General features: G+C 40.4%; 1 protein-coding gene across 1 annotated transcript in view; it reads right to left on the bottom strand.

Annotated features, from left to right (window-relative positions):
* LOC124622067 (E3 ubiquitin-protein ligase SH3RF2) overlaps positions 1-17,047 on the bottom strand; it is a 223,705-nt gene that overhangs the window by 187,910 nt on the left and 18,748 nt on the right. Inside the window, exons 6-7 of the mRNA XM_047147639.1 lie at positions 14,193-14,660; positions 6,187-6,259 (exon numbers count right to left, since the gene is read on the bottom strand). Of these exons, the coding sequence (XP_047003595.1) occupies positions 6,187-6,259; positions 14,193-14,660 (541 nt within the window). The remainder of the gene's footprint in view (positions 1-6,186; positions 6,260-14,192; positions 14,661-17,047) is intronic.

The raw sequence follows: 17,047 nt of genomic DNA on the forward strand, positions 1-17,047 counted from the left end.
CGTTGTAGCATCCGTGAATATGGAAGTTAATAGGAATATAAAAAAAGGGAGGAAGGTTTATCTGTTTAGCAAGAATAATAGAAGGCAGATTTCAGACTACCTAACAGATCAAAACGAAAATTTCTGTTCCGATACTGACAATGTTGAGTGTTTATGGAAAAGGTTCAGAGCAATCATAAAATGCGTTTTAGACAGGTACGTGCCGTGTAAAACTGTGAGGGACTGGAAAAAGCCACTATGGTTCAACAACAAAGTTAGGAAACTACTGCGAAAGCAAAGAGAGCTTCACTGCAAGTTTAAATGCAGCCAAAACCTCTCAGACAAACAGAAGCTTAACGATGCCAAAGTTAGCATAAGGAGGGCTATGCGTGAAGCGTTCAGTAAATTTGAAAGTAAAATTCTATGTACCGACTTGACAGAAAATCCTAGGAAGTTCTGGTCTTACGTTAAATCAGTAAGTGGAAAGAAACAGCATATCCAGACACTCCGGGATGATGATAGCACTGAAACAGAGGATGACACACGTAAAGCTGAAATACTAAACACCTTTTTCCAAAGCTGTTTCACAGAGGAAGACCACACTGCAGTTCCTTCTCTAAATCCTCGCACAAATGAAAAAATGGCTGACATCAAAATAAGTGTCCAAGGAACAGAAAAGCAACTGGAATCACTCAACAGAGGAAAGTCCACTGGACCTGATGGGATACCTATCCAATTCTGCACAGAGTACGCAAAAGGACTTGCCCCCCTTCTAACAGCCGTGTACCGCAAGTCTCTAGAGGGACGGAAGGTTCCAAATGATTGGAAAAGAGCACAGGTAGTCCCAGTCTTCAAGAAGGGTCGTCGAGCAGATGCGCAAAACTATAGACCTACATCTCAGACGACGATCTGTTGTAGAATTTTAGAACATGTTTTTTGCTTGCGTATGATGTTTCTGGAAGCCCAGAATCTACTCTGTAGGAATCAACATGGATTCCGGAAACAGGGATCGTGTGAGACCCCCAACTCGTTTTATTTGTTCATGAGACCCAGAAAATATTAGATACAGGCTCCCAGGTAGATGCTACTTTCCTTGACTTCCGGAAGGCGTTCGATACAGTTCCGCACTGTCGCCTCATAAACAAAGTAAGAGCCTACGGAATATCAGACCAGCTGTGTGGCTGGATTGAAGAGTTTTTAGCAAACAGAACACAGCATGTTGTTCTCAATGGAAAGACGTCTACAGAGGTCAAAGTAACCTCTGGCGTGCCACAGGGGAGTGTTATGGGGCCATTGCTTTTCACAATATATATAAATGACCTAGTAGATAGTGTCAGAAGTTCCATGCGGCTTTTTCCCGGACGACGCTGTAGTATACAGAGAAGTTGCAGCATTAGAAAATTGTAGCGAAATGCAGGAAGATCTGCAGCGGATAGGCACTTGGTGCAGGGAGTGGCAACTGACCCTTAACATAGACAAATGTAATGTATTGCGAATACATAAAAAGAAAGATCCTTTATTGTATGATTATATGATAGTGGAACAAACACTGGTAGCAGTTACTTCTGTAAAATATCTGGGAGTATACGTGCGGAACGATTTGAAGTGGAATGATCATATAAAATTAATTGTTGGTAAGGCAGGTACCAGGTTGAGATTCATTGGGAGAGTCCTTAGAAAATTTAGTCCATCAACAAAGGAGGTGGCTTATAAAACACTTGTTCAACCTATACTTGAGTTATTGTTCATCAGTGTGAGATCTGTACCACATCAGGTTGACGGAGGAGATAGAGAAGATCCAAAGAAGAGCGGCGTGTTTCGTCACAGGGTTATTTGGTAAGTGTGGTAGCGTTACAGAGATGTTTAGCAAACTCAAGTGGCAGGAGAGGCGCTCTGCATCGCGGTGTAGCTTGCTGTCCAAGTTTTGAGAGGGTGCATTTCTGGATGAGGTATCAAATATATTGCTTCCCCCTACTTATACCTCCCGAGTAGATCATGAATGTAAAATTACAGAGATTCGAGCACACACGGAGGCTTTCCGGCAATCGTTCTTCCTGCGAACCATACGCGACTGGAACAGGAAAGGGAGGTAATGACAGTGGCACATGAAGTGCCCTCCGCCACAACCCGTTGGGTGGCTTGTGGAGTATAAATGTAGATGTAGATTCAAGAGATTGAGAAGGCCCAAAGAAGAGTGGCAAGATTCATGTCTGGTACATTTAACCATCCAGAGAGCGTTACAAATCTCATAGAAAGTTCGAAGTGGAACACACTTGCAGATACACGCTGTGCTAAACGGAAGGAGCTGCTCACTAAATTCCAAAATCCAATCTTCACTGAGGATGTAGAGCACATATTATTACCACCAACTTTCAAATCACGCAATGATCACCATTCAAAGACAAGGGAAATAAGGGCTTGTACTGAGGCGTTCAGACAGTCTTTTTTTCCCCCTCACGCAATCCGCGAGTGGAACAGGGAAGGGGGGGAATAGAAATATGACTGGCGCGGATTGTGCCCTCCGCCGCACACCACTTGGTGTGCTAGTGGAGTATGTACGTAGATGTAGATTTTCTGAGAAGCACCACTCACTTATGTGGCATCACCACTCTTATTATATACCATTTGTGAGTCAAGGGAACTGCTACTAGGTGTCGACAGAGTGCAAAGGCCGCCCTCAGCGTGGACTCTGGTAATAGACGGTGGTCAATTGTTGACCTAGACCATGAGTAGTCACAGTTTTTTACGAACTGCCCAGATCTCTGTGTGTGCTTGCACACATGCACTAACATGTTAGTATGTACTACCGAAGTATCAGTTCAACAATGGAAAATTCAGGATGGAATAATATTATGAAAAGTATAGATCGCTACTCACCATATAGTGGAAATGTTGAGTTATGCACAGTAAAAAAACACACCCGCGCGCGCGCGCAAGCACACGTGTGTGTGTGTGTGTGTGTGTGTGTGTGTGTGTGTGTGTGTGTCTCTCTCTCTCTCTCTCTCTCTCTCTCTCTCTCTCTCTCTCTACTGCTGACAAAGGCCTTACTGGCTGAAAGCTATAATTGTGTGAATCTTTTTGTTGTGCCTATTGCGACTCAGCATCTCCGCTATATGGTGAGTGTCAACTTTCCTTCTCTGGTATTGTTATCCTACAAAATAGGTTGTCAAAAATCTACATTTATAGGATTTGTATATTTAGGGAAAGCTTTTAACAATGTTCACAGGAACATGCTCATGAGAATTTTGATGGTAGCAGGGATAAGATACAGGGAGCAAATGGTTATATACAATTTGTACAGAAACCAAGCTGCAGTGGGAAAGTCGAAGAATATGAAAGGGAAGACACTGTTGAGAAGGAAGTGATGTTATTCAATCCAAACATTGAGCAAGCAGAAGAAATACAGAAAGGGAATGAAAGTTCATAGAGAAAACTAGAAGTTGAGGTCTGCCAATGACACTGTCATTATGTCAGAGACAACAAAAGACTTGGAGGATCAGTTGAACAGAAAGGGTAGTGCCTTGAAAAGAGGTTATAAAACGAATAATACAAGTAATGGAATGTAATAAAATTAAATCAGGTGATGCCAAGGGAATTAGATTATGAAACGAGGTACTAAGAGCAGAAGATGAGTGTTGTTATTTGGGCAGTAAAACAACTGATGATGGCCAAGGTAGAGAGAATATAAAATTTTGAACTGGCAATAGCAAGAAGAACGTTTATGAAAGAGAGGAATTTATTAATGTCTACCAGCTTAAGTATTAGGAAGCCTTTTCTGATGGTATTTGGAGTGTAGCCTTGTATGGAAGTGCAACATGGGCAATAATCAGTAGAGAATAGAAGCTCTTGAGAAGTGCTCCTGTAGAAGAATGCTGAAGATTACATAAATAGGTCAAGTAACAAATGGGATGGTACACAATTAAATTGTTGAAAAAAGGAATTTATGGCACAACTTGACTAAAAGTAGGGATGGATTGATTGGATGCATCCTGAGTCATCAAGAAATTGTCACTCTGCTAAGAAGGAAGTGTTTGGGGTAAGAACTGTGGAGGGAGCCCAATGCTTGAATAAAGTAAGCAAGTTCACATAAAGATTGCGGTAGTTATGCTGAGATGAAGAGGCCTGCACAGGATAGACTACCATGGAGAGCTACATCAAACCAGTCTTCGGACTAAAGACCAAAACAACACAACAGGCAGCATTAGCTGTACCTCCGCAAAATTTAACTAAATGAATTCCTCCTTTTTTTCAGTCTTCCTGGTAATCAAATGGTTAATTTTCTGTATCTTATTTCCCTTTTCAAACATGCCACAAACTTGTGACTGTTGGTTGGTGGTCTGGGCTGGGCTGTTTGTGCACAGCGAAAGCTGTTGGCAATGGTGATCACTGGGTGTTCTGCTATAGTTCCAGACAGGTTCAAAAGTACAGCAAGATTAAGAGTGACCAAAATGGAAACACTGTAACCTCCTCATGGATATTAGGAAGTAAGATCACACATATATACAATGATTTTTGTCTATAAAAATGTTTCCTTCAAACAAATATTATAAAGGCACCTGTGCCAACTCTGTTTGCAGCTTACAAAATGAACAACACAGTGTTCCAGGTTGTCTCAGAATTCTGTGTCAGATTTAAGTATTAGATCTCAGTGAAAAATAATGCCCCACAGAATATTAAGTTTTGTGGTAATAGTAATGCTGATCTTTCCTACCTTGATGCTTTTTTTCCAGGACAGCTACATCACAAAACTTTTTCTTCAATATTCTCCACAACGCACGCACATGAACACACACACACACACACACACACACACACACACGAACACACACACACACACACACACACACACACACACACACACACACAAAAATTCGCTGTTGTGGAGTAATCATAATCTCTCCTAGTGAAGACAAATATTGAGTAAATTGTGTAATTCCTTCTTTCCTAGCACATGCCTTATCTTAAGGCATATCTACAGTAGGAAATGCTGATGGATTGTAAGTTTATGCACAGAGTTTTCTTGTTCCAGTCACAGAGAAAGCTGTTTCTATGTGGCCAATGTCTGGCATAAGTTCAATTATCTTCATTTGCAAGAGATCTGCCAACTCCAGTCAAGAGCTGTCCCCACAGGCATCACACCACCACAACGATGTGTATCTGGTTTGACGGTCACTGCTCAGGATCCCAGTGCCGCAAAATGATAGGCTTCTACTCTTCAGGTTAGCTCTTTGGTTTACATGGTGAGGTAACAGCTTGGCCATCAAGTGTGCGAGCAAAGCCTTGCCAGGTGGCTCCTGTCCTTCCTTGAGTGCCCCACATCAGATTGGCTACCATGCTGGCTTTTTGGCAGGAGTAGATGTCCACATACTGAAAACTTGCAAGAGATTGTCACACAGCATGGGTATGGTACTACCACATCCCCAATTGATGTACACTTTTTTTTTAAATTGGGGGGGGAGGGGGGAAGGGGGGGGGGGTCAGGAGTGGGGGGGAGGGGGGGGGGGGGAGCATCAAAACCAAAAGCAGGAACTACGACTAATTTACCAAAACGGTGATATAAGGAAGCGAAGGGAGCACTCCAAGTAGTAGCCATGTCACTATCAAGCCTTAACACTGGGGTCAGTAGAATCTGAGAAGAAACTGTCTGAGGAAGGAGAAGGGAAATGCTGCAAAGGAAAGGGAGAAAAAGACACAACAATACCTGAGAGCCCCATGCTCATCACGAATGTACCCACAAATCATGGAACTCCTGAGGGGTACATAATAAGAATAATTCAGTAGTATCCATCAATGCCAAGTGTTTTTTTTTTTTTCTTTTTGTTTCTCCCCTTATGGAGAAACAGTTCCAACTCACTCATCTAATCTGAAATGGCCTGCTCTCCAAGTCTTTTGCACCAACATTTGAGCTGAGAGCAATGCTTGTAGGCAGCAAGAAAAAAATGACAGGTAAGAAAAGGTGCACACAAATGGAATTTCATAAATGCACAAGCTGAAAACACAAAACATTATTTGTGACATATGTTTGTGAATGATAAGGACCACTATCTTCATATACATCTTATAACATGCAACCAGTTCCCACAAAGAAACAATTACTGCACAAGGTAATGAAATCAATATGCAATGCAATACAGTACAATGCAATACAATGCTATGCATTGCATTGCACTGTCTTTTTTTCTTTGGCACACTGGACACTACACACACCTGCAATGTCTGGTCTGAGGATGAGGGCTCCTGACAGGATGTTTCTGATGGGCTGAGAATTTCGGCAGATAACCTGCAAGAAAAAACACCAAGTCACAATAAGGCAACGAAAAATACAAAACAATAAAATGTGCATTGTACACCACCCTCTGATTGTTCTCATCATCCAAAGACTTGTTTGATGTAGCTCTCCAAGCTAGTTTATCTTTTGAGAGTTTTATCATATCTACATAATTACTGCATCCTACATATACCATCCATTTGAGCCTGCGTATTTTATTCATATCATGATAGTACTAAGGACCTTCACAGCAACTACAAAGTTACTTTACGGAGAAATAATGTCTCTAGATTCAAAATTCACAACCAGGAGAATTGTTTGATCCTCACCAAATATTGATATCACATGATGCCTTAGGTAGAAAATAATGCAATCAGTGTTCTATTGGGACAACAACATTACAATTCTGTTTACCTGTTTAGAACTTGGTTCCAGCTAATATTGCCTCAGCAATGAGATTGCATGCATGTCAACCCATAAACATATTATTATGGAAAGCAGTTATGACAACTGTGCACAGTAAATTGTAATCAAATGCACTGGGACAGGTATGGTGACAATGTTAACAGTAATATACTGTTTCTGATTCCAGCTAGAAGTTGTATGCCTTCGCTTTCCTCAGTCCTGTGGATGCCAGTCAATGACTAGGGCCTTTTAATTTAACACAGAAAATCACGGTAAGTGCCAATGTAAATCAAATATCTGATACCAAGAACTTTATCACAATCCATTTCAGTAATAAAATGACACTAGTATGATGGGCTGCCAAGACCCTAGTCTCATAAATATTACTGATAAATGAAGAGAAAGTTTTACTGAGATGGGGTAGTCACAAAGACTACTGAATGAAAGACCCTGTCATCCCCTTTACAAGCACCAAAGATTTGTAGAACATATTATAATGATGTGGAACAGGACAATTTAGAGGAATTTAATGTTATATGCACGTGGGTCGATACCTCAGCGGGCAAGTATACGACAACAATTCTAAAGGTTCAGATATCAGCCCTTATATGGTCCTACAATTTTTCCCCTTCTGGCACTGAAGCTTACTGTCTTCTTGGATTCACATTTGACATTAAGCTCTATGTCTCTCTCTGTAACTCGTTGGGCTAGTCAATTCTCATATTGGAGGAAGGCATTGGTATGTCATCCCCAACAAGGATCACTAAGTCAGAGGTTCACAAACTTTTGTTTGTCACGCCCCCCTTCTGCTGAAAAGAAAACTTCCGTGCCCCCCCCCCCCTAATAAAATATAGAGATTTTTTATTAATTATCAAGAAACTATTGAAAAATTTGTGATGGTGACGTCATGTAACATGGTGGGCTGTTAATGTATCGAGTCGCAGTTATTACATCATCAGTCTAGTCTAGTGATTATAAGCCACTCCTAAAGTAAAGAAAGTCCTTGGTAAACAGGGAAAAATATTTGCTACCTTTGCAGATTAGTGGATGCGGACCATTATTTTAAGTTGAGTGTAGCTTATTACTTTCACTCATTATCAAAACTAGTCACTCAGTCGCGGTGTTAATGAACATAACTGATTTGTACGCCTATAGCGCTCCCCATTGACATTGCGCATAGGTTGGCATTTATGTCAACGACGACAGTTACCGAACGGCGACAAAGGCCCAGTTCCCAGAACCAGACCAAAAATAAAAAATAAGTTTTACGAAATAATTTTGCATACTACACAGAACTTTAAAAAATATGAATAAAACAACTTCCTTGCCTTGATGACATTCCCTTGCAGCACACCATTTCTTCACCAGTATACAATTTTAGGACTACTCTTCGCTTGCCATATCTAGGATAAAGTTTCGCTGTGTCTCCATCCAGAAGAAATACTATTATTAGTTGAAATAACATACCACACGTAACATTAGAATCCATAAGTATCACAACGCAGATTCTCAATGTTTATTTTATGTTGTTTCTTCGAAATAGTTTTTTATAATTTTACAGTATTACCTACATGTAAGGATAGTTAGGAGGAAAATAACAAGTTCTCTTATAATGTGACGTATTTATTATAAAAATATTATTTCCACACACATATGGCAAGAAACTAACAAATAAATCAATGTGAAGGATGAGCTTGCATATTTTTTACAAGATTTTGAATTCTTGGCTGAATAGTAGAAACTGCGCCACGTAAATCATTGGCAATACTGAGTTTGCTTCTAAGCTTATTTCTTATCGCCACTACTGCTGAAAATGCTCTTTCGCACAAGTGAGTGCTTGAAAATGGTAAATACAGTTTCAGTGCTTGTTCTGCTGTGCTGGGATACACTATGAGATATTTCACCCAAAATAAAGGCTTATCCATTTTCTCAAAGTCATACTTCGCTGCAGAATCATTTTTAATTTCTAAGACTTCATCTTGCAGTCTGTCTGGCAACACATCCACGTCAACGTGAAATGGATCCGTTGCTAACCTATAGTAAATTTTATCGTCACAACTGTTAGGGAAGTATCGTTCGAATTCATCAATGAGGTGCTGCAAATGGTTCGATATTTTACTCTTAGTATTAGTATCCTTAAAATCGTTTTGAAATCGGGCTAAATTTTATGTTTACATAGTTGCAACTTATCAGTAAATGCTTGGATGGCATCCCGATGCAAAATTGTGTTTGACTCTCCACCTTGTAATTTCAAATTCAATATGTTTAAAGATTCGAAAATATCTGACAGATAAGCCAATGCAACATGAACACTGGGCTTTCTAAATTCCACATACAGTTCAGTTTGTTATTTTCCAAAAACTGTATCACTTCGTCTCGAAGTTCAAATAATCTTCCTAGCATATTTCCTTTTGAGAGCCAGCGTACTTCTGTTTGAAATAAAAGTGTTTTATACTCTGCTCCCAAGTCTTCACAAAGAGCCGTAAATAACCTGGAAGTTGACGCACTCTTCGTAATATGATTCATGATTTTGATGCACAATTTCAAGACATCATTGAGTTCCTTTGGAAGTGTCTTAGCTGCCAATGCTTGACAGTGTATTACACAGTGGATAGCAGTAACACTAGGGTTTTTTTCTCTGACCATCTGCACGAATCCTGAGCGACATCCAAGCATTGATGGGGCGCTGTCTGTGCATACACCTATCGGTTTCTGCCATGATAACTCATTTTTACAAAAGAATTCAGAGACGGCTGCCATTATATGAATTCCTTTTGAAGTTGTCTTTAACTCTGTAGAAAACAGCAACTCTTCTTTAGTTGCTTCATTTTCTATATAGCGAACGAAACCTAGCAGTTGGCAACAATTCGCAACATCAGTACTCTCGTCTAACTGTATTGCGAAAAATTGCGGTTGTTTGACGGGCATAACTAATTGATTTTGTATGTCTTCGGCCATATCATCAATCCAACGTTTCACAGTATTGTCAGAAAGCAGTATTTGTAAAAGTTTTTATTAACTTTCTGACCCAAGAACAATATCAGCAGCTTTCAACAAACAGGGTTTGACTTCCAATAATATGACTTTTCTTGGTCCTTGAAATAAGTAGCTATAACTCATACGAGGCTTCCAGTATCTTTTCTGATGTCTGAGCGAAGGGTCCAGCGGTGTCCAACTTCATTCGTTTCAAATTATCACATTTTGCAGCAAAAAATTCCTTCGGTTTCTCTTTCAATGCAACATGCTTTGCCCACAAATGGCATTCCAGACGAGAAGGTCTCATGGAATCATTGCTCAACACCTCATAGCAAATAACACATTGCAGCTCGGTCAACACCATTTTTTTTGTATAGAAGCAAAACCGTACTTGATATAATCATGATTATATTTACGTTTTTTCACGACACTCATGGTGAAGTAAAAAGAAAACTAGAAGTTAACAGTATAATTTTGCACTAACACTGATTTTACTGAGGCACAACTGTGTAAGATTCAACGCAATTTGAGCAAAATCCAATACATCAGATGTGTCAACAACTGCAAGCAACCAATTGAAATAAAGGAAAGCTACTGTTGTCTGTCGGCATCTCAGATGACTGCCTGTGAGGAGTGGGGTGAAGAACGGGGAAGCCCAGCCGCAGCGCAGGTAATCAGTGCACTGTCTGTCTGCGACCTGGTGGCCAAGAAGGACTCTTGCTGGGAGAAACGGGCTTTTCCCGGATTAGGGCGGAAACAGCCCACAGGCACCCTAAGAATTTGCTACCTGATCTGCAGTGCTGTTCTGAGCAGTGCAGCCTGGGGTTTTATGCGAAAATCGTTTTCGCGCCCCTATCTTTCGTTACTTATAAACGAAACATTATAAGTTTTGAGATAACATCAATGAACTCGTTGTCAAATTTCACAGTAACTAAGTAATGTCATGGATACACCTCATACATTGCTGGCAACTGTGCACAGTGCCAAGCAGTTATCTCTGTACTCGTACCAAAAGAAGCCATTGTCACAGCAAAGAACGTACACTAATTTCAAACGAAATTATGCCGTAATTCAAAAAGGCAGAATAAAAATAACTGTGTTGTCAGATACGTAATCCGAATCAAAGAGCTGTAGTACTGACTGTTTGAAAAAAAAAAAAAATAATAATAATAAAAAATAAAAAAAAAAAAAAATAAAAAATAAATAGCCTCACTAATGGACTTCATTGTCTACCTAGCTGGGTTATGTTTCATTGTTAGCAGTCATGACAATGTTCACAGAACGGCGTGAAGTACTCAGCTCAGAACGAACACTTGTACTAGTTTCGCATTCACGTCATGCACATTTTTCTGGTGACAAAGGGCATAACCCTGGCGTCCAAATTACGAACCCGCCAGTTCATTTGAAGCGTATACAGTCTATTAAAGTCATTGTAATCGCATCACATGTGGATCCGCGGGTTGACAGGGTAATAAAACGGCATTTTTGCAATTACACAGTATAAGTGATTATTACTCTGATGAACATAGCCTACTACGGCTAAAAGTTATAACATGATTACGTTAATTCATGTGTACAAATGTACGGAATAGTTAATACCCGACTTTTCTGTTTTCCAATTGTCAGAAGTAAGTTGTTTACAAATCTGATATATTAGAATTAACACATATCGCCTTCGTAATTTTGAGAGTTTCTGTGTGTGACATTCTAAATGTGATCTCCAAAATCTGTATGTTCTAGGATAGGTTATAGAGATAGGATTGCGGCAAGTGGGACGCCAAACGATTGCATTTAGCACCATAATCTATGATTAATACCTGCACATTCATTTTTATTAAAATATCGATATTAAAAAGAAATATTAGGTTTATACCGCTAACTTCACCCGCGCCCCCCTTGCAACATCATCACGCCCCCCCAGGGGGGCATGCCCCCCCAGGGGGGCACGTCCCCCAGTTTGGGAACCTCTGCACTAAGTAAAGCAATGTGGAAATCAAAATAACATGCAGACTGAAAGCACCTTTGCGCGATTCAGATCATGAACTGCCAATTTACAGCTGACCAAACACCACAGTGAGAAATACTTAATCACAGTATGTTATACACATAATTTTCTAAATAAAAACTTAAGAGGAAAATACACCCACCTTCATAAAGGATTTCTTAACATGGACCACAATGAATGGGTTTTTAATTTAAACTTATTTACATAATAGACATTGTAAAAAGGAAGATTTTTACTGTGTTTCTAAAAATCAATTTTTCTACCTGTTAGATATTTTACTCCCTAAGTAAGTAATCAAATGTTTGACAGATCCCAATCCATTTCTTTCAAAGCCAAAATTAATATCTGTAAATATCAATGAAAATTTTTCCTTCTAGCATTGTAATAATGGAAAAAATTGCCACTTTTACTACATTTTGTAATAAATTTAATTAAATATTTAATATTATGAAAAGGATAGTTACTACTTACACAGGCCCAAGAGAAGAACAGAAAAGTCAGCAAGTGAGCTTTTGGTCTTGGCCAACAGGGCGTTCATCGAAAATAGACACACACACACACACACACACACACACACACACACGCACGCGTAGGAAAGGACACACACAGAAAAAAAGAGGGGATAGGAGTATAATGTGATGCAGGTATTTTCACAGATAAAGCAGCACCAGCAGAACAAGACAAAAGGAGTTCACAGGGTAGGGCATATGAGAAGGAGAGGGGGGGGGGGGGAGTGCAGATGGGGGGAAGGGGGCACTTATGGGGGGACAAGCTGACAAGGGGGGGAATGGGCCTTTGGGGGGGGGGGGGGGGGTTACGATGCGTGCTTACAGGAGGGAGGGTCGTGCGGTCAGACTTACGGTTGGAGGGGTAGGGCTTACGGGGAGGGTGCCTTACGACACACACACACACACACTTCCACATCTTCCGATTGGCCCTGATACAGACTTTGACGCTTCTGCTGCAACTTGTTGTCACATCAATGCTCATGATTCTGAGTAGGAAAATTGCACAGGCCACAGAAGGTGATTGAGATTTGAACATTTTGCTAAAGTACATTCGCACATCTTGGCCTCGCTCATTGCGCGTCATAATGAACTCTGTAGTGCGCTGATACTTTGTACATCGGCAAAGCCTCGCTATAAAGCAAGGTGTGATTCTTGTTCAAAATGACAGTGGACAGTCATGTGTGTTGATCCCCAAATCTTTGCAAAAAGAAGCGATGCAGTTACTTCACCATGGACACTGGGGGATTGTTCGTACGAAAGAGATAGCGCATTGACACTGTACTTGGTAGGGTATGGACACCCAAATAGAACAGATGACATCACAGTGTCTCACATGTGCAGAAAATCAGTCCATTCCACAACAAAAATTCTCTGCTTGGCGTAAGTTGCAATCACCATGGCAATGTGTGCACTTAGACTTTGCAGGTCCTTTTTGGAACATTCATTTGTCGATTGTGGTAGACTCTTATAGCAAGATTCCTTTTGCTGTGCCAATGAACTCTACAATGTCACATAGCACAGTTCAGGCGTTGTACTGGTGGTGGTTTCTGAATGGTGGCAGCCCACTTCGATGGCAGCTTCAATGTTAGCCAGTTCGTTAGCCAATACATCGTACCCTCTATCATTAGTAATCTCTATGTAGCACAGACTTGTTTTTGTCTATTCTGAAGAAGACTAATTATTTTGTATGTTGCCCTTTGCTTGCAATACATCTATCAAAGTTGAGTATTTGTGCTTGTCTTGTTATAATAAAACTCATTACTACAAGTTGTTTGATTGTTTGTTTAGTATGCAGGATCTCTACACACAACATTTCCTATGCAGTCCAAACCTAAAAGCCCTTTTCTGAATCAGATTCAGTGATGACATTTTCACGAAGTGGACTCATGCTTAAAAGCTACATGTGGCTTGCTAGTCTCCTAATGTTTCGCCAATGAAGGAATGCTGCCGATAATTCTTCCGGGTTGTACTGCTGTGGTCCACGGAACTCTTCTATCCCCGACGTTTCATCCAAAGCTACGTTGGACATCTTTGGAGGTGCTCGTGGTTGTGCCGAGTCTTGCCGACTGATGAGTCGGACGTCGAAGAACGGCCTAAATACTGTGGAAAGTGGGTGTGGTCTGGATTTCACATGATAGCAGAGATAAAAACGACAGGGATAGAAGAGTTCCATGGACCACAGCCATACAACCCAGAAGAATTCTCGGCAGCTGAAACATCGGGTCATGAAAGCCTTCATCGTATGAATGAATGAATGACCTACGCATCTCTTTGTGCACTTCACAATTTCACTGCTGTACAGTAAAATGCTACCAGAAGTGAAGCAACAAAAATTCTTTCACATAAGCTGTACTGAATTGTACAGATGTCACATCAATTCCAATTTGATTTTCTTCTATTGAACAAAGTAATTTACTTCCTATTCTGCAAAAACTAATATTAATTTCTGCCATTTCAGCTTTTTTGTGGCGAGGAGCCATTATTATGATCTTCAAATGTGAAACAATCTCTCTGTCCCTCTTTTCAAAATTAGAGCAGGTATTGCACTCACCTATGGGATGTTTGATGATGGTGTCCTGTATGAACAGCGCTAAAGCTATGCCTTTTATCTCGCTGCTGCACAGACGGTGTCGGTCTAGGTGGTGGTGCAGCTGTACCAGATCCTAATGCTTGTGGTGGTGAAGGCAACGTTGGATCAGGTGGAGGTCGTGCCAGAGGTGGAGATGCTGGTGATGAGGGTTCTGTTCCAGATCCTGAACCCGACGACGTGCTTCCCGATGAAGTATTGGGAGTAGTGGCAGATGACGGCGAAGACTGTGTGGAGCTCGAATCGGATGCTACTGCAGCTCGACTGCGGGTGTGAACATGAGGCGGCGGCCCAGTTGCAGCGGCAGCAGGTGAACGGCAAGTGGGAACTGGCACAGCTCCGACACTGCGAGTGTGGTCTGTCGGAATGAGTGGCGCAGTGTCCTCCGAAGTCGGTGTTGGTGGTGCTACCCGTGAAGGCCCAGGCTGTGAACTGAAGTGCAGTAAGTGGTGCAGTAATCGTTCAAAACAATCTGTCATGTGACTACACCAAACAAAGTTTGAAAAATCTGAAGACGCTTTCTCATGAAGCAACAGCTGAAAGAGATGTTAATATCAACACAACAGTGATTATGGAAAATTTTGTAAGAACAATGAAATTTTATATTCTCTACACACTCTGAAATTAAGATTTCCAGCAGTCTGAACAAGGCAATGCAACAGTCACTGTCTGTACAGCCAGAATTAAAGTAGCAAAATTATATACAGGAAATCATACTTGATATCTTATGACAACATATAGCATAGTACACAAAAACCCAATGCTTTCTTTTTTTCTCTTTCCTTGTACACTGTCCATTACACTTTGTAAACTAATGAAATTGGAAAGTGTAGATGGAAACATGGGATGATCGTAGAGATTAACATCCCACCAATACTTCTTTACAGAAGAAAAACAAGCTCTGGTTGCAGACAGGAAAAGGAAAACTGATGGAGCCACTTACGTGAGGTGTTTTGTGGAAAACACAGAAACTGGCTAACTAATGCATTACCATCAGTGTAACTGGTCTGAACTGAAGTATATATTTAGCAGAAGGCACCAAACAGTAAGCTAAAACTGCACTGGGCACGATACTGTCATCAACTGTGCCTTCCATGTAAGATTCTAAGGACCTTGCAGACGAATTTTTATATATTATTTATCGTCTTCACATTCTTGCATCTTTCTTAGAATTACTGGTGCACATTTAAATGGCACAATTGAACTGTCTTGTGAAATAAGCACGAGTGCAAAACAAGAGAAATGAGACTCTGTGAAGACAAAGTCATTCTTCTCATGCATCAGTCACAGTTGGAACAGGAAAGGGAATAAAAGGTAACTGTACCAGAAGTACCCTTTGCCAAACACCAAACTGTGACATGCAGAGTGAATTTTATCAATAGAGGGGTCCACAGGCCGTAGAAATTCATACACCACATGCCAGAAAGGTCTTCAGTCACAGTAACAAGTAAGAAGCAAATGCCAGAACAAAGGGTGTTGTCACCACTAACCGATTATAAACTGTGGTAACCACGAAAGATACAGACAACATTGACTTGGTTAACAAATTGTATTTCCAAATGACAGTTTTAATTGAGTTATTACATTTGATGACTATTAATACATACAATAAAGAGTATCAACTGTCTGAGTAAATGAATCTGAGTAGTTAACTGAAAAAGGGATGCCTCATTTTATGAAAACAGAAGTTGCTACTCACTGTATAGCAGAGATGCTGAGTTGCAGATAGGCGCAACACACACACACACACACATACACACACACACACACACACACGTGCGCGCGCACATGCGAGACCACTGTCTTTGCCCACTGATTTATGCATATTGGAGTCTTTGCCATTGAAGGTGTGCTTCATGAATGAGAGGTTCAATGGCCATAATGAAAGAGTACTATAAAAGAAAAGCAATTTTTTTCCTTTTGTTTACAGAAATGGTCATATGAGATTTCAGTCAATTTAGATCACCACACTAAAGCAGTAACACAGATTGAGTTATTCCAGTTATTGACGCATAGCTACAGAGCGTAAACATGTACAGTTTTATAGAAATAATTAATAAAATACCTTAATATGCAGGGTGTTTCAAAAACATTCAGCCAATTTAACAAGACTATATCTTCTCCATGAATGAAGATAGAAATTTGAGGCAAATTTCAACATAAAACTGGGACTGCAACCCTTTTATTATCAAAAGGACCATCAGTTTTATACCTTTTACCTACATGGACGTACAACCTTGGGGAAATTTTTATATTAAGTTTAGGATCATAGTTTTCATTCATCTTTCAGAATTCTTCCACATGCATTGCACCAAACACAAGCTGAATATCCTCACAATAATCAAACTCATTCCTTAGTTTTGTCATCAATTTTCAAGTTACTACATTCATTGATCTTGCTAAGTGGCATTGTTTTTTACCAAAAGTTGTTGGAAGGGAAGGCACATACAGGGTACTTTCACAAATTGGAAAAAAAAGAAATCACATACTGTGAGATCAGGCAACCTTGGAAGCCAATGGTGCAATGAAGGTATGTATGTCCTTTTAACAGTAGTGGGTGGAGTGCTGTACTCTCAACAAAAGTAACGTCACACAGTTATACCTGAACTGCATGTCTGGGAACAGAGAATGCAAAATGCATTTGTTGCTCTATTATCGCCATCGCAATTCATCACACGCTGTTCAATGAATGAGTGAGTGAGCAAGCTACACCAAGGAGACTGCTACTGGTAGCCACATGAACTGGCAACTTACAAATGGGAGCAAGAGAAATTTTTAGGTCCAAAGTGCAAATTAAAATTTACCTCAAGTTCCTATCT

This window comes from Schistocerca americana, chromosome 7, assembly GCF_021461395.2.
Source record: "Schistocerca americana isolate TAMUIC-IGC-003095 chromosome 7, iqSchAmer2.1, whole genome shotgun sequence".
Lineage (NCBI taxonomy): Eukaryota > Metazoa > Arthropoda > Insecta > Orthoptera > Acrididae > Schistocerca > Schistocerca americana.